This window comes from Setaria viridis, chromosome 2 (assembly GCF_005286985.2).
Source record: "Setaria viridis chromosome 2, Setaria_viridis_v4.0, whole genome shotgun sequence".
Taxonomy (NCBI): Eukaryota; Viridiplantae; Streptophyta; class Magnoliopsida; order Poales; family Poaceae; genus Setaria; species Setaria viridis.
Window position 1 is genome coordinate 46,253,352 of NC_048264.2, and position 17,975 is coordinate 46,271,326.

The 17,975-nt window shown below is 47.8% G+C and overlaps 3 protein-coding genes across 5 annotated transcripts; 1 reads left to right on the top strand and 2 right to left on the bottom strand.

Annotated features, from left to right (window-relative positions):
• Nucleotides 1-2,507: 2,507 nt before the first annotated feature.
• On the top strand, nt 2,508-4,279 carry LOC117843056 (momilactone A synthase). The gene is made up of 2 exons (XM_034723617.2): nt 2,508-2,809; nt 2,918-4,279. The coding sequence occupies exons 1-2, from the start codon at nt 2,709-2,711 to the stop codon at nt 3,726-3,728; spliced, it is 912 nt and encodes a 303-aa protein (XP_034579508.1). The 5' UTR covers nt 2,508-2,708; the 3' UTR covers nt 3,729-4,279.
• A 370-nt stretch (nt 4,280-4,649) lies between these two features.
• On the bottom strand, nt 4,650-7,186 carry LOC117844890 (superoxide dismutase [Cu-Zn] 2). Its single transcript, XM_034725718.2, has 8 exons — nt 7,024-7,186; nt 6,368-6,452; nt 6,160-6,261; nt 5,983-6,078; nt 5,787-5,818; nt 5,614-5,689; nt 5,008-5,061; nt 4,650-4,867 (listed from the first exon to the last, which is right to left on the bottom strand). Exons 2-8 carry the CDS (start codon nt 6,438-6,440, stop codon nt 4,845-4,847), a joined length of 456 nt encoding a protein of 151 aa, XP_034581609.1. The 5' UTR covers nt 6,441-6,452; nt 7,024-7,186; the 3' UTR covers nt 4,650-4,844.
• A 394-nt stretch (nt 7,187-7,580) lies between these two features.
• Nucleotides 7,581-10,579, bottom strand: LOC117844889 (protein NETWORKED 3C). 3 transcript variants are annotated; one of them, XM_034725715.2, is made up of 3 exons: nt 10,396-10,579; nt 9,195-9,299; nt 7,581-8,635 (listed from the first exon to the last, which is right to left on the bottom strand). In XM_034725715.2, the coding sequence occupies exons 2-3, from the start codon at nt 9,280-9,282 to the stop codon at nt 7,833-7,835; spliced, it is 891 nt and encodes a 296-aa protein (XP_034581606.1). In that variant the 5' UTR covers nt 9,283-9,299; nt 10,396-10,579; the 3' UTR covers nt 7,581-7,832. The 3 variants fall into 3 exon arrangements, with proteins under 3 accessions (XP_034581606.1, XP_034581607.1, XP_034581608.1); XM_034725716.2 differs by having other exon boundaries at nt 10,277-10,409; XM_034725717.2 differs by lacking the exon at nt 10,396-10,579 and adding an exon at nt 9,896-10,265.
• Nucleotides 10,580-17,975: the final 7,396 nt, after the last annotated feature.

Consider the following 17,975-nt stretch of genomic DNA (forward strand, 5'->3'; position numbering starts at 1 on the left):
CCGACTAGTTGTCGATGGTATAAGGCCCGCCCTCGACCAGTTTTCTAGTCGAGATGAGTAGTTGAAGTAGTCGTTAGCGAGCCAACGTAGACGTCTTGCTCTTGCAGAAGTAGTCGATCGCATCATCGGAGATTTGTTGGTGTTGCCACGCAAGCTGAAGTCCTTCTGGTAGCTTTTTTGGCATGCACATAGCTGAATATACCATTGATTTCCAGCACCAGATAGAACAGCGGCAACTGCTTCTTTATTTTGATGCTTGGCGTGCTTTTCTGTCTCCGATCAACAAAGTTGGTCTCTGCTTCGGACTCGACTAAGGAAATCGATTCCCTATAGGATTTCATCTTGACGCAGTCTAATTCTATTCCATCTCGATCTTGATGGTTGGAGACGATCAGCGGCAGGTGAATTGCTCCACTCTGCACTCCGTTTCAAATTCCAATTCGACGAGAAGAGATGCTAGCTTGGTATTAGCCTGTCCGACGACTTCGCTTCGGATTCCGACGCAGTTGCACACCGAGTCGTCGATTGGATGGGAGAACAATGTTCTACATAGATTGATCCTGATGAGGTCCTTCAAGCTCGCCTAATGATCTTGACGATCACCCTTATCTGGCGCGTCAGATGTCGGTGTTTTATACCCGACAACCTACCGAGGTGTATCCCGAGGTAGTAGATTGGTTGGTAGGGGATCGTCGGACCTAGAACTTGTGGTAAAAATGAGGACACAAGACAGATTTATAGAGGTTTGGACTGCCAAAGTAGAGTAATACCATACGTTCTGTTTGGGGTGTTGTATATTGCTCCCTACGCTTGGATGTTCTTTGGTGTTGAGGATTTGATCCTTTGTTGTGGTTCTTTAAGATCTTCATCTACCGATCTAGAGACCCCTGCCCCCCTTTATATACTTCAGGAAGCGAAATTACTAGTCGATTAAAAGGAGTTCTAGTAGAATTATATGGTACGAGCGATTCTACCTGTCCCCTTCCTTCCTCGCCGGTACTATCTATCCCCGATAGTAGGTCGTCCAGTAGAGTAAACAAAAGTACAGTACGGGGCCGGCGAGGTGAAAACAAAATTGGCGCAAGATCCAAAACAGCGCGTGATACTGGATGGACGCGACGCGACCTTGCTCCGATCCTTGTCTCCCTCGGTTCCTCCATCGGCCGTGCGCGTGCAAGTGGCAGCCTCGATCGACCCGGCGAACGCTGCGACCCGGGGAGTTTGGGAACCCGGCGGCCCAAGGTGAATAAAACTAAAGAGAAGCTAGCAACGATCGACTCATTTTTTCGCCCAAAGCATCGCAGAATGACTTGTGATTTCTGATCATAGAGCAATGGTAGCTTGCAGATCATTTAGCGAGGAACGTCAACATTTTGCACCGGTAAGGCGGTAAGGAAAGATATGATCTAGGGTGCTCCTAATAAGGGTCATCACCCGGCTTCTTTGTTCAATTATAATGATAGCCTCGGAGCCAACATGCACGTCACATCATCTTAGACCATTCTTAATGACGAGTTTTAACTTATTGTTTTCAAAAAGACTATATTAGCAAATAACAACCAATTGATAGTTAAAATAACATCTATAATAGCTAGTTTTTTTTTGTTGCATATGTTCTCATCACATTTGAGTATATGACATACATTAGAACTTGAAAGCAATGTTCATGGGATTTCGTATAGATAAAACTTCTATCATCTATCTACTTCCTCCGTCCTATAATACAAGGCATCCAAGCATTCAAATTTTGTCCTCAAATACAAGGCATCGTAGGTACATTTGGATGATTGCCATTTAATTCTTTCTATAATTAACAAGGTATGGTGGCTTTATATCTGCAACTACCATTAACTCAGGGGTACATGTGTCTTTTGCTACTCCTGCTAATATGTCCTAAAATCTTTAGGATGCTTTGTATTTAAGGACGGAGGGAGTATTCTTTTAAGATTTGTCATAGCACCAAAGTTGCTTACTTGACACTTATTAAATGAGAATGAAACTTACATTCAAAGCAGCCTTAAAGAGTTGAGGCTGGCGCAATAATCATAAGTTGCAGAAACATAACAATGATCACCTTACGCAAATTCGGATGAGAACCTTCGTTCTCATCATTAAACAAAATATCACATAAGCAAATTTGATGGAACGGCACTAGAGTTATAAAAGGGGTATTGTTTCACACAAGTTCAGGGGCGGAGGTTAGGCAAGACCAGGGCGGAAAATGGCCCCCCGGCCTCCCCAGCAAACTTTCCATTGATTAAACAGTGAGCTCATTGATTTTTTTAGCTCCACTAACATAGGCTGGGCACCCCTAGATGTTTGATCAAGCTCAACAACTCCACAAGTGTGTGCGCTCTTTTTAAAACTTATTAGAAACTTTTCCACACAGGCGTTGGAACAAATGTTTCATTTTATCCAACAATGTCAAACTTGTAAACCACTGTTAAATGATACCGTACGTCAGATGTAATTGTTTCATCCATCAACTTATTAATCATCAGCACCGGTTGACTTTACCAATAGAAATGCTACCTAATGCAAAGTGGCAGCCTGCGGCCTGCGACAATGTGACCGTGACAGCTCAACAATGCAAGTTAAACCTACCGGCCGGCAAGCGGCCTTTCTTAAGCATGGCTGAGTATCTGACCTGCCTGCCCAGGGTGAAGACTGAGAAGAAGCTGTAGCTGTGTAGCACAGCAGAGGCAAGGATGTTCCGAGCCGTACGGAGTGTTCTCGTGGGGAAGAGTCAGGCCGAGCCAGCCATGTCCTCCTTCCTCAGTCGTTTCTCCACAGCGTCCGGCTCACAGAGGTTCTCGATCTCGTTCTTGGGCTAGCTCCTGGAATCCTTTGTTTCGCTCGCTCATGTTTGGTCTCTTGATCACGGCTCGGCAATTACCTTGGAACTGGTGGTTTGCAGGCTGGCTGGAAAGGTGGCGGTGATCACCGGCGGCGCGAGCGGCATCGGCAAGGCGACGGCCGCCGAGTTCGTCAGGAACGGCGCGAGGGTCATCCTCGCTGACGTCCAGGACGACCTCGGCCACGCCGCGGCCGCGGAGCTCGGCGCGGGCGACGCCGCGATCTACACCCGCTGCGACGTCACCGACGAGGCGCAGGTCGCCGCGGCGGTGGACCTCGCCGTGGCGCGCCACGGCCGCCTCGACGTCGTCTTCAACAACGCCGGGGTCAGCGGCATCCTGGCGCCATCCCCCGTGGGCGCCCTGGACCTGGCCGACTTCGACCGCGTCATGGCGGTGAACGCCCGCGCGGTGGCGGTCGGCGTCAAGCACGCCGCGCGCGTCATGGTGCCGGCCGGCCGCGGCGGGAGCATCATCTGCACGGCCAGCACCGCGGGGGTGGTGGGCGGCGTCGCGATGGCGCCGTACAGCGTCTCCAAGGCCGCCGTCATCGGGCTGGTGCGCGCCGTGGCCGGGGAGCTGGCGCGCTCCGGCGTGCGCGTCAACGCCATCTCGCCCCACTACATCCCGACGCCGCTCGTGATGGGCTTCATGGCCGAGTGCTTCCCCGGGATGAGCGTCGACGAGCGCAGGCGGGTCGTGGAGAGGGAGATGAACGAGATGGACGGGCCGGTGCTGGGGGTGGAGGACATCGCGAGGGCGGCGCTGTACCTGGCCTCCGACGAGTCCAAGTACGTCAACGGCCACAACCTCGTCGTCGACGGTGGGTTCACGGTGGGTAAGGCGCCCAACATGCCGAAGCCAGAACATTGAGATGGAGAGAGATTCGGAGGACAAATTCTCCGGAGAGCATCCCCGTCAACTCCATCTAACAACCACGTCATGGCTGTGAAGTTTCTTTCTTAGTCTCTTATTGGTTCACGGGACCAAAGTTCAGTCGCTATCACATCAAATGTTTAGATCCTAATTAGAAATATTAAATATAGGTTAATTATAAAACTAATTGCATAAATGAAGGCTAATTCGCAAGGTGAATTTATTAAACCTCCTGATTTGACCATGTGATGCTACAGTAAATATGTGCTAATCATGGATTGATTAGGTTTAATAGATTCGTCTCGCGAATTAGTCACAGCTTATGCAATTAGTTTTATAATTAGTTCACGTTTAGTCCTTCTAATTGGTATCCAAACATCCGATGTGACTCGAACTAATTTTTAGTCCATGCATCCAAATACCCCCTTATCAATATTGATTGATGGGGCACAAGTGTGTCTAGTAGTACTGTTGCGATCTTCATTATTGGAACATATAGTTGTCCGCGAATAAATGACCGAGGTTTCTACAGGCGCCATTGATGCCAACCCTCCTCTTGTTTCACCTCCGCACTTGCACAAATTTCTACAGGCTTGACGCTGATGTGAGCCCCATCCGTAGCGGCCAGCAACCGGCTCCTACCTCGCTGCCGTCGTCTCCGTCCTTCCGGTGTACGATCCCTGGCTCGCCGGCGCTGGCTTTGCTCTGATTCGCTCTACCGAATCTTATCCTCTTTGAGATTTCGAATCCAAACATCATCCGCCAAGGTGGCAGTACCACCTCGAGATGTTCACCTCCCTCTCGTTTAACATGTTCCAAGTCGGCTACGTTGCTAGTAACAAAGTAAACGTTCCCAAACGTTCCCGGATGGTTTAGGGTGGGATAACTTGAATAGAGCTCATAAAAGTCCAGAAAACGTTTGCCAAAACAGCCATTTTGCACTAAAAACCAAATGATAGCTGTGCGATGTTCATACACGAAATGATGGGAACTGTGCTCTGACCATTCATCAGGCGCTTATTAAGAGTAGCCAATTATGTATCCAATACCAGGGAAATAGAGCAGCAAGTCTTTAGGTGCTGAGATGTGAATGTTCGCCAACGGAGCCGGCATCTAACCCTGGAGCCCAATGATACCTGACAAGATGAGAAAAATGAGGACCATAAGGACTCAAGAACAGAAGAAATGTGTGTGTTTCTAATAAGACCAATAAGTATCCTATAAAAAATAAAGAGAGATTGTATACAGAGAAGACTCTAATAGCCGTATAACTTACCACAAGCAACACGGCCACCAGCATTTCCAGTGCTCTTGCTAAGCTCATGTCCACCTGATACACGACAGATAAGGTATGGTTATGTGAACACCTTTTAATCTTGGAGCACTATCTATAACAATAATACAGCTACTAGAAACTATTAGGAGTTTGTTCAAAATCAGCACAAAAGTGCAGCACAGCCTAAAAGAAGCTAACTGATAGGCACTAGATGATTCAACAGTTCTCTTCGTGACCAATTCAGCATCCATGGAAGAATCGATAACCAGACTTATAAGATACACACACACAAAGTAGTACAAATCAACAAACTCTTTTATGTCTGCTATCCTTAGTTAACACGAATTAACTGATAAGGATGAAGGATAAGCTTCATCCAAAAACGTGTGAAAATAGTTCTTAAACTGACAAAATTAAGTTGGGGTGATTTCCAAATTGTCTCTAATATTACGTTTATTAACTACTACTGTATAAGGATAGGGAGACTATACAGACAGCATAACACGAACTGCTCCAGCAACACTGCACTAGGCAGACCATACGAATCTGACAAAGAATCATGCTGAGAGAGACAGATGTATGGTTCAAGTGTTTACGGAGCATTACCCTTGCCAAGGTCATCAGGATCAGCATGGACAACTACAGCTCGGCCAATGATTGAGTGTGGCCCAGTGAGGGGAATCTGCCATTCAAATATGTGTTCCATGTCAAATGAACAAGTTCAAACAAAAATGGTAAGAAAAGGGACAACGTAGCTGAAGAAAGTGAGTATTGCGAACCTGGCAGTCAGTAATATTGACATTAGCAACACCTGGGAAGCCAAGAAGTAAATTGTCAGTTAGACTATGCACTGCAGCCTTAATGCAGCAAATTACTTTTGAAAATAAAGAAACTACTCTTTTCAGCCAACTAGTACAAAGTTCTCTCCCATACAAATGGACCCAACAGAGGTAAAAGACAGTGAGACGAAAATACCATCTTCTCCAGCTGTCACATTCCCAAGATCACCGGCATGGCGGTTCTCATCTTCCGGTGCACCATGCTCCTTACCAGCAGGATTGAAGTGTGGACCTACAGCACACAATAATTTTCCCCATAAGCACATCATATCCGCTTGCCCTGATACATATCAGGGGGAAGGGATGTAGGTACCAGTCGACATGCAGCCATTGGTGGTGTCACCAAGCGCGTGCACATGGAACCCATGGAGCCCTGGCTTGAGCCCAGAGATACTTCCGGTCACGGTGGTTGGACCTAAGCATGAACCAGAATTAGCAACCAACCAACCAATTACGCCAAACAATTGTAGAAGGACTGAACACAGATATTCTCATAAGTCAAAACATGTGCTGGGAATTACCATCTCCCTCTTGGGAAAAGAAGATGGTGCCCTTGACATCACTGCCAGCGAGGACAGAGACAGCCTTCACCATTGTCTATGTGATCTGCAACCAAATACCCAGAGGAACAAATTAATTTCAGTAGGCTGGCATAACAAGGCACGGTGAACTTTAGTACTAGGAAGTGCTGAAGCATAAAAACTTGGCAGCATCTAGGGACTAGGATACCGCACGCAGTTCATGGTTTAACTACATCAGTCAACACAGCTTAAGTTCATACAGTTAACAGACTGCAGTTCTAGGTTTAGCTACACGCATCAACACATCTGGTACCCAATCATACACGAATTAGATGCAGTATAGACAATACTACTGCACAGGCAGCAAACCGCTCACCCAGATGACCAGATCTTATATGCAAGAGACGTAACAACAGAAATCTACCAATTAATTCGAGCACAAATCCGGTATGGCTAACGAAAATCAAGGACGTACGCGAACGGAAGAACGACAGATCCGACTAATCCGGCAGAACCGGCGACTACGCACGGATAGGGGCGTGAGCCCAAACGATTAGAACCCTAATTAAGATTTGGGGTTTAGTACCGCAGACAAGGGAGCACTTACAAACGATTAGAACCCTAGGATTTGGGGGTTTCGAGTGATTGATTGATACCTCAGGCGACCCCTGGGCGCGACGCGAGTTGAGAAGTTGGAAGAGGAGGCGAGCCGCGGGCGCTGTGGAGGACTCGAGAACCGAGGGCCAAATGGAGAGAGGAGGAGAACCCTTGTGACTTGTCACAGCTGCAGTGTCTGTCCAGGTACACACTGGAACTGGAAGCACCTACCCCTCGTTTTTTCCTATTTTATTCTTTTTATATCTGGTACCTACTCACAACAATTTCAATTCCCCATCTAATGTCAGTGGCGTGCAGGCCACAGCATCCAATTTCACTTCTGATGCTGTGGCAAGTCAAACTGTTAATTCAGTTGAAATGACCATAACAAAATTCAGAGGGTTATTACCAATTGCAATCGTAAACCTGTAAGTTCTGCAACGCACAGGCTCCTGACCTGAATTATCATTTTATCTGAGCACCAATTTCATTTTATCATCCTCTGCCTGAACTTTGAACGAAATTTTTCAGCTTGGCAACTTCCCAAGATAATTCAGACCTTCAGATTGGACGGTAAATACTGCAATACTAAGAATCTCACAGCACCATAGAGGAGTAACTTAGAAGAAGAATATTTCACTATAATTAACGCCATATGGCTAAACATATATAACTATAATTAACTACCAACGCAGAGGTAAATACAGCCCAACAGGTGCCAAGCACTCTCTAGTTGCTAAACCTGAACAAGGACAGAAACGGACAGGCTAGTACACCGTCCTATATGCACATGATCTACACCAAATATATCATGAGATCCATGCTGTTTTCTCTCTTCTCGACTCGATCCTGCTGCACCGAATTCCCTTCACAGCGCGACGATGGGGCCCGTAGGCTTGCAGTGCGCGGTGAACAGCCTTGCGGAGAAGAGATCCTTGGCTACCTTCTTGAGATCAAACGCGCGGGAGGTGGTGGAATGCTTGGATCCCCTGAGGTGCTCGCGCAGCGTCAGGTTCTCCTCCCTCATCATGTCCATGGACGACGCGAGCTGCCTGATGACCTCCCTCTTCTCCTCATCCTTCCCGGCGAGCTCCGCCTTGAGCGCCTTGTTCTCCTCGGCTGCCTTCTGCAGCGCCGCGTTCTGCTCCTTGAGCCTCTCGATCTCGGAGCGCAACAGCTCCACCTGCTCCTTCTGTCGCTGCTGCTCCCGCAATGACAACTCCATCTTGATGATCTCCTCGCGCATCAGCTCCACCTGCTCTTTCTGTCGCTGCTGCTCCCGCGACGACAACTCCATCTTGATGATCTCAGCGCGCATCAGCTCCACCTGCTCTCGGTCGTGTTCTTCTTCTTGCTCGGGGTCATCAACTTCAGACTCCGAGTCGTAGATGGAGACCGAGCAAGAGGAGCGAGGCGTTGTCTTGCCGTTCACGGATGACGCCTGAGACCGGCTCTGAGTGCAGGAAGACAGGCCAAACACCGTCTGGCGTGTGCTGCTGCCATGCTTCAGCAGATCATACTGCTCCGCCAGCGAGCGGTGCGTGCGGTACAGGTCTCCCAGCATGTCCACCAGCACGGGCCGCTTCTTGTAGTACATTTCGGCGCGCTGCGCAAATGAGTCTGCGTCTTGATCTATCAGCTGAAGCATTTGCTTGGTCTTGTCATCAAGCTCTGCAATCAGAGGGAAGTTGTGAGCTACCAAGATGTAATTCTATTTCTGAAGCAATGGCAGTTTCGTCAGAAACTCAAATGCCCTTACCATAGTTCATAACTACATAACAGAAGAACCAGGTTATAAATTCCCATGTAAAGGCAAGTGTAATGCACGTTCTGGTTCGCTACCATGATCTGGTGGATTGGGAAGACAGTTTTGGAGTACATCATCAAAAAAACTTCGTAAAGGAATTTGCTATAACTCACTATATAACTTCAGGTATCTCAAGATGACATAAAAAATGGTACAAGCATTTAAAGAAAACAATTTCTACACGACAAGAATGCAATAAAAGAATGCTGATAAAAAAACAAAGACTGCATACAAAAAAGCATGATCTTGTTGCAACTGGACTCGTGTACACACATACTTTACACACGCACTGTTTCTATTAATAACACAGTTCCACATGCTAATTTACATAACTCGGCACAAGATTGTACTGCATAAACAGATACTAAGCAGAATAAAAACATCAGATCAACCATTGGACAATGCAAGGGGATGAGGCAAAACCTGAAAGTGTGTTGTTCAGCCATGGAGATGGTCTTGCAAGGTTGTGGCTGTCAAACCACCATGCCTGCGGCAGCTCCTTGTGCACCATCTTGTCTTCTCACTTACCTGCAGCAATCACACAGACCAACAAGAATAAGCAAATAGGGATTCAAATGCCACTGAATCTTCTTTTCTGAAGCTTCAACAAACAAGATCATCATAATTTTATTTCAGAGAAATGCACAAGAAATGACTACGGGTTAAATTTGAAACCGTGACTGTACAAGTAAACATGAAACCAGGAGGGCGTTACAGAGGGCAGGAACAGAGTTGGAAAGGATATCTCTCACATGTCAGAAACAAGAACTGACGGTGGGAAAGAATTAACTGTAACCTGAAAATTAATTTCAGTCCACCTTATGTAATTCATGTAACGGAACAAATGGCTAAATTGAAGGAAAAAATAAAGTACAATCTACACATCTTCACTCGAGGAGTGCAAAGATTCCCAGACTATGGCATGCCAACAGGCAACAGTCAGAGTAGCTCTGAATCGAAATTCATCAGAGTAGCTCTGAATCGCATAAGGAAAAAATAAAGTACAGTAAACAGCAGGAGCCAAGAAGCCCAATGATATATTTTTTTTAAAAAAAAAGAAGATCGAAATTCATCAGAGTAGCTCTGAATCGCATAAGGGCATCGAAAACTAAAATGCAACGCACCGTGTTAACGAAAAGAAACATCTTTCCAAGACCTCGCACTCATCAGAAGCGAGGAAGACTGTAGTGTACGGACGAGAACTACTAACTGAAGAACACGGCCGTACGTGGCCTGAACTAGGAACTGAACCTCTGTCTCGCAACCGATCTCGCTGTTGTATCGGAACAGCCAAGTAAGACACCCCCACGTCAAAATGTTATCCACAACACAGCCCATGCGGAGCTACTCGAAAACGAAGAGCGGAGCCAAGAAACCGGAGCGGGAGTAATAAGCTTGCAGTTGCAGATTCATCCGCGCAATCGCGTCGAACCGCACCCTCCACGACGCAGCAAGAAACACCGCACATATCGCGCCTCTCACGCACACAACAAAACCGCTCATACCTCCCGCGCTGGCCCTCCCGTAAACCTCGCCCCGCGGCCAGATGAAAAAAAATCACCAACCAAATCGATAAGTTTTCGGGAGCGAGAGAGGGGAGATAGGGGTTGGAACCGCACGGCACCTGTTGCGGCCGCGGCTGCTCTGCTCCTAGGCGACGAGATGAGGTTCCCGTTGCGGCTGGGGGCTCCCTCCCTGCGCTGCTTTCAGGACGGCGAAGCGGAGGAAGCGGACAAGCGGGCGTATCCCGAGATTTTCAAATCCGGCCGCTCCACGCCGATGGCTGGCTGGACGCGAGGAGGAGAGGGGGAACTCTTGCGGGGGAGCCCTCGGGAGAAGACCCTATTTATCTTCCGGGTCGGATCGGCACGCGCCCGCGGCCGTGGTGGGATCGGCCTTGGTTTTCTACGTCTGGGAGGGGCCGGAAAGCGAACGTGCGCGTTCGGACTGGAGCCGGACCGTGGGCGACTGACTGGCACGCGGGGCCCAGTTGGCAAGTCCCCTCTCCCAGTCAGCAGCCAGCCTTGGGAGCGTGTCGTCCATCTCGGTAAGCGCTGGCCAGGAGTAATTAAAGTGTAGCAGTAAATGTAAATGGACAGCAGCGCGAATGCCAAGGTTCATGAAGTAGGAATCGCGGGATTTGCCAAATTTCCTTCTGAAAAGATGAGCAAAAGCATCCAGGTGAGCCAGCTACGTGCATTCACGGCATGCATTCGCAAGCTTTAAAAACCTGCCAAATTTTGGAACGAAAACGCATCGAATTTGAAACGAGCGTCTGTGCGCATGCATTGCTGTCGCAGGATGCCAACTGGATCATGGACAAGGGCCAGGTCGCTTTCTGAAAGCGCGCTGCGCGGTTGGGGCCTGCGTGGTGTATGCACGGATGCCTCTTTTTAAACTAACCGTTGCAGACTCCCATGCTGCTGGCTGCATCCAAAGGCCAACTGACCAGGAAAAAAAAAATAGAAAGGAAATAAACAAATTGCCCGTCAAACGATGCAGATACGGAGATGAGGCCGGCGCCGGCTCCGCTCGCTTCTGAATTTTCCTTGCTCAGCTGCAGCTGTGGCTGCACGAGCCGCTTGGCCGCATGCTCAAAGCCGACCAGCAGGAGGCAGCGCGCGCGCCAAGCCGACCGTTGTAGCCTTGGGCCCTTGGCGGCCTGGGCCGCTAGCGACCGCGAGCTCCATCCGGAATTCCAGGTCCTCCTCGAGTGCTTGCTTGTAGATTTCCCTTTCGTCGCCTTGTTGTTGTTGCGCGCCATCTTTATTTTTTTATTTCTCATCAAGAAAAAAAAATATATCAAAGGAGCGAGATGAATGCATCGTCGGCGACGAGGAGGTGTCGACACGCCTTGACGGAGTCATCTACGCCTGGTCGGTCGGTGCTTGTCTTGCCAGGCTCCGCGCCTCTCCGGCCGGCGGTCTTTCTCCGTGCGGGCAGCACCCACCACCACAGATTGTTTCGGTCACAGGCCGATAACGGCGCTTACCGGGCCTTGGTAGCAGTTGGGCCGACGGATGGCTGGACTATATGGGCTTTTATCTCTGGGCATACTACGAAAGGCAAGCAACAAGATGGCGCTCAAGGAAGCTAATGAAAGTTTGGGTTAGGCTCGGTTGAGTTGGCCGGCCCGCATGATAGGAAGCTGAAGATCGCAGTCGGAGGATTCGCGACCTGTGTGAAGATCGCAGCCGGGGGAGCTGGGAGGTGTCTTTCAAGGCGTGGAAGGAAGGCGAGGAGGGGATGGAAGGGCAGGTGGTTTTCAGGGCGGAGATGTCGGGTAGAAGCTTTGGCACTCTTAAGGTCGGCTCCTGCAGGTTGAGGGTCATTGTCGCCTGGTCACGCTGGAGGCCATTGGCCTCTGGCCACGCACTGGTGGGCGGCGATCCTGTCCCAGCATCGATCGAAGCAACACGAAGGCAGACAGGTAACTAGTTCCCCACTACGGCATGGAGCACACTGCACACATGGTGAAGCGACGCCCGACGAGACGAGACGCGAAGCACCTTGTCGCAACGCTCATTGCGTCTGCGTCATGGCGTCGCCGCCGTGTCTCGTATCAAATCCCTCCCGATCGAGTCCAGATCGACTCCGGCGGCCGGCCACGATCGTCAAGGAGGGGACGGGAGGACAGCAAAGTGTAGATAAAAGCTGGCCCTGCCGCAAATGGAGGGATCTCCAGGTGATCCTCTTTTGCTTTTTGCCGGCGCGGCACTGATCTGACGAGGAGATGGCCATCATTCTGCCTCCCCGACCCCGAGCTCTGGGAGCTCTCCGCGGCCGGCCGGCGGAGGGGGAGCGACCACTCGAGTTTGTCGCCCATTACGCTTTGCCACGCACGCATGAACACTAGTTGCTACTAAGCACAGTTGCACAGTGCGTGCGTGGTTCAGTTCAGTCATTAGGGTCTGGTTCTTAGCTGTTCTATGTTTTTCTCTCTCTTACAGAATCATATCCTATACACTGTGAGGCTGCTGATTCTATATGAAACCAGATCCTATACATAGAAACAGGTTCCATGCAATATAATACAGGGAGAATGGGAGAGAGAAGAGAGGGATGGAGGGCCGCAGGTTCTATATTCATAGATTCAATCTGGTTCTATACATTGAAGATAATATAACATGTGACATCAAATTATTGTTGGATCCCACCTTACAACCAGGGTGCACCTATATTGGTGCCCTTAGTAGCTCCCAGCACTGCACGGGGGTCCAAAGACAGGAGGAATATACCGGCCGGTTCATCAGTACCCTGGCAGTGTTTTTCTTCATTGCTTTTCTTTTGTACTCCATGGAAGACATTGCAAGATGATCTCCCGAGAAATCGACAACTTTTTGCATGGGTTGCTTGCTTCCACGGTCACACACGACGGATGAATTGACTAAAGCCGGCCCGGGACCGTGACCCTGAGCTGAGGGTGGTGAGCCGTTGAGAGGTGGCTACTAACTAAAGGCGAGCTTGCTTTTTGCAGCCTTCCTTCCTTTTGACGGGAGCAAACCAAATCACAAATTAGCGCATCAGTCGTCGACCATTATCATCCTTGCTCCGCTAATTATCTAGTAGTTACTAGGTTATTAGCATTGAAGGGAACTCACGTTGCGGTGAGCCAGTGGTAGATTACATGGCGATGGCACGCTCAATGTCCAGCAGCTTCCATGCACGCCGGCAGAAGAAATAAGCTACCACTGCTAGCACTTTGTCGCCTACCTACATGAGCTGTACCCGCACGCAGCAAGCAGAACCACACGTTCCCCGGCCCGGTGGCGAAGGAAAGATCCACGGACATGTGCCACGCTTGCAGCTCGATCCGGTCCGGCGGTCGTGGCCGGACAGCTCATCGTCGTGGCGCGCATGATTGCGCCATCAGATCAGGTGCAGCCCACCCACTGGATCGTCGACGTGAACGGCGGCCAGCGAGACCTGGCGGCTCCACGGCTCTAGTCACGGTATATACCGCCGCCGCTGATGTCGATCGGTGTAATCACGCCCGTGACTGCAGGCTTGGCAGCTTATCACGCAGCAATATGGCCGCACATGCGCTGACTTATCACATACGAGTACGTAAGTAAGTATTCACATGTACCGGGCGGTATCCATCCACGTCGCGATCTGTTACGGAGCGATCGAACCAAACAGTAACAAACGGTATCCGATAGCCCTGTTAACCAATAACGCCCAAAAATCATCAACCAAAAGCATATATACACACAGAGAGAGAAGATATTAGTGGTAGACATATGCAAGTACTATTAGAGGCTTAGCACGTGGTCAGGCATATACACGGCTAACAGTTCGAAACAGATGATTGTTAGCTTTGCTCGCTTTCTTCAGCAAATTTCTTATGAGCTTTCGCAAGGAACTCCTTTGCCTTGCTATCAATTTCACGATCGCAAGGAACCAAACAGCTCATGCACACACATAGGGAGAGTATACTCTATGGCCGACTATAGAATAGTTTATTGTCCATCCAACGCACTAGAGAATATATATATATATATATATTGCACCTGGGTGCATTCTTTGTACAGAATGCACCCACGCCAACCGACGCGCCTGGGCCCGGGCAGAATTAACCAGCGAACCGTTTGGGCTTCCACAGGCCCCCGACCCGTAACCGCTGTTGCTCACACGGCGCTCCCGGACCAGATGCACCTGACATTTAACTTGCACGCCCTGAGAGGGGCCATCAACTTCCCAGCGGTTGCTCCTTTTCCGTCGCTTCTCCTCGCTTCTTCCCCCTCTTCCTCTCCTCTTCGCCGTTTTTCTCCGCCGCACACGCTCGTCGGGATTCGCCGCGCATTGCTCCTCGTTGCTGGGGAACTTGTCATCAGGGCTGTAGGAAGCCCCATCCGAAGGAGGCGCGGGGTCTCGCGGTTGCGGTTCCTCTCCCCGCGACCCCACGCTCTGAGTAACAGCGCCATTGTTGGCACCCAAGTAACACCCCGAGCAAGTGCCGCCATCGTCGACGTTTCAATCATCTTCCTTTAGGTATTCCCCTCATCCCCCTCCTCGGGTGTGCACCATTCCCCCCAATCGTGACCTAGAGTTTTGTATGATTGCCAATGTGGTGTTCCTAAATTAATATCTAGTTCATTGTAATGGTACTGGACCCCCTGATTACTTGCAAACTTAATGCCCTGTATGTTGCAATTTGTATAATGGCACTGTATGCCCTAGGATTTTGTATGATTTTTTTTCAATATGTTGTTCCTAAATTGATTTCTAGTTTTAGTCTCATGGTACTGGACTGCCTGGTTAGTTGCAAATGTAATACCCTGTATGTTGCAATTGGTATGATGGCACTATATGATTGCAATTTGTATGATGGCATTGTATGCCCTAGGATTTTTGTATGATTTTTTTCCAATGTGTTGTTCCTAAATTGATTTCTAGTTTTATTCTCATGGTACTGGACTACCTGATTAGTTGCAAATGTAATACCCTGTATGTTGCAATTTGTATGATGGCACTGTATGATTGCAATTTGTATGATGGCATTGTATGCCCTAGGGTTTTGTATGATTTTTTTTTCAAATGTGTTGTTCCTAAATTAATTTCGAGTTTTATTCTCATGGTACCGTATTGCTTGGTTAGTTGCAAATTGCAAATGCAATACCCTGTATGTTGCAATTTGTGTTATTTTTTGTAGTTTCTAGTCACTGTATGATGGCATTGTATGATTGTTGCAATTCCAATATTTTATTATGGCATTTGGATTTTGTATGATGCGCTGGAGTTTTTTTATTCATGCGTACGTTGCTTTAATGAATCTCTAGTTTTATGCCCTGGTACTGCTGATTTAGGGGGTATTTGGATACACCCTCATAAACTTTAGTACCTATCACAATCGGATGTTTAGGTACTAATTAGGAGTATTAAATATAGTCTAATTACAAAACTAATTGCACATATGGAGTCTAATTCGCGAGACGAATCTATTAAGTCTAATTAGTCCATGATTTGACAATGTGGTGCTACAGTAACCATTTGCTAATGATGGATTAATTAGGCTTAATAGATTCATCTCATGAATTAGCATAGGGGTTCTGCCATTAGTTTTATAATTAGCTCATGTTTAGTCCTCTTAATTAGCATCCGAACATCCAATGTGACCCTCCTAAAGTTTAGTACCTCATATCCAAACACCCCCTTACTGTGTTTTGCAAACTTTATGCTCTGCATGTTGCAATTTGTTTTCAGTTATGTGTTGGTAGTTACTGAATTTTTTTTGCCTCTGTGTGTTGTTGATTATTTTGTGGTTTTTTCAACTAATCTAGTTTTGTTGTTTGCAACCTGTACACCCAATTGTTATTACATTGCACTCCCTATCATCATTTTTGGCAAAGCGCACACTAACTTTTTTTTATACATAATAGCGCTTAGGTTGGAGCTTGTGCGTTCGTTCCCTTATCTCAAGACGAAACACAGGAGGAAAAACCTTAGGCTTCCTGATCCTTCACAGCCCCTGCCAAGTGATGACAACAATGATGATGATTTTGTTCCAGAACCAATTGAAACAATCCCATCGCCCGATGCGCATGCCACTAGAAAGAGGCGGCGTGGGGAGGCCAGTTCCAGCGTATATCACCCAGTAGATACTGTTGAGGTAAAAAAAATTGATGTACTTTTTTTTGTTTATTTTATGTGTGAATATTTTATATATGTTCAATATTTGAATGATATTGCTTTTTTTTGCACAACCTGCAGATCACAAATCACAAACATCCATGATGATAAGAAGATTAGGCCAGTCTCGCTTCGATGCTCTCCTTCCAAATTCGCAGATCTTGTCAAAGCAAGTAATAATGAAATTAAGGACAGATTACACGGCATGAGCTTCGTCGGGTTGCTAGAGTTCAAGCCAACTTTATTGGACAGGTCGCTGCTTACATGGCTCGTGGACAAATTCAATCCAGATTCTATGAAGCTAGAGCTCGTTAGTGGCAAAGAGATTGAAATCAATGAGCGTCTAGTGTGTCTTCTTGCTAAATAAAGTAGGAAATGACCCCCTATTCAAGGAACAGAAGGAAGCACGGCAGATGCGCAACGATGTGAGGCTCCAGTTATATGGGCAACCGGGGAGTAAAATACTACCCAGTTTAATTGAGGAGAAGCTCAAGTTTCGTACTCTCAAAGGAGATTTGGCGGTAAGGTGTTTTTTGATGCATGCATTCTGGAGATTATTTTTTGCAAACACTGACAACTACATCAGGCTGGATGATGTGGTTTGGACTGAGGATCTTGACAGAATCAGTGGCATCAACTGATGCAAAGTAGTTGTTGACAGTCTTAGGGTTTCTACCTGGCTGTATAGGCTTGAAAAAAAGATGAAGGGCTCCAACGCACCCATCACTGGGAGTGGAATCTTCCTTATCGTGAGTTATCTAACCATGCTCTTTTTTTTCTATCCCCATACATGCAATTGGGTTACATTTATAGGTGCAATTAGTTAGTTTTTTTGCTTTTAGCTTTTTTCCACACATGCAACTATCTTACAGAAATCATTGCAACTGGTGTAGATTTACAGTTGCAACCGGCCACTTATTTTACACTACAATTTTTTTTAGTATATTCAACCTGCTAGTTTTTCTTTTATAGCTTCACAACTATCCTGTACAATAAAGTAGACTTGTACGCACCCAATTCTAACTAATAGAAGTCCATTCTATTTATATAACTTTAATCTTTTGATTATATATATTTGTTAATCCTTTTAGATTAGTTTACACCATCATTGTAAAGTTCAACTGTCTATAATTTTTTTTCAATTAACGTAGGAATTTCCTAACCCTCTCGGCGAACGTGGTGATTTCTTTAAATATAGATGCTGGCCTATCGCATACGAAGGGATCTCCATGCGATCCTCTTGTGCCTTTTGCCGGCGCGGCACTGATCTGATGAGGAGATAGCCATCATTCTGCCTCCCCGAGCTCTGGGAGCTCCGCGGCCGGCCGGTGGAGGTGGAGCGACCACTCGAGTTGTCGCCCGTTACGCTTTGCCACGCACGCACAAACACTAGTCGCTGCCACGCACATTTGAGAGACCTCAGTGCGTGCGTGGTTGTGGTTCAGTCAGGAGCTCCCAGCACTGCCTGGAGGTCCGAAGACAGGAGGAGTGTACAGTTCATTCGTCAGTACCCTGCCGTGTTTTCCGTTGCTCGAGAATTTCGATAGGGGCCGTTTGGTTCCTCCAGCTCAA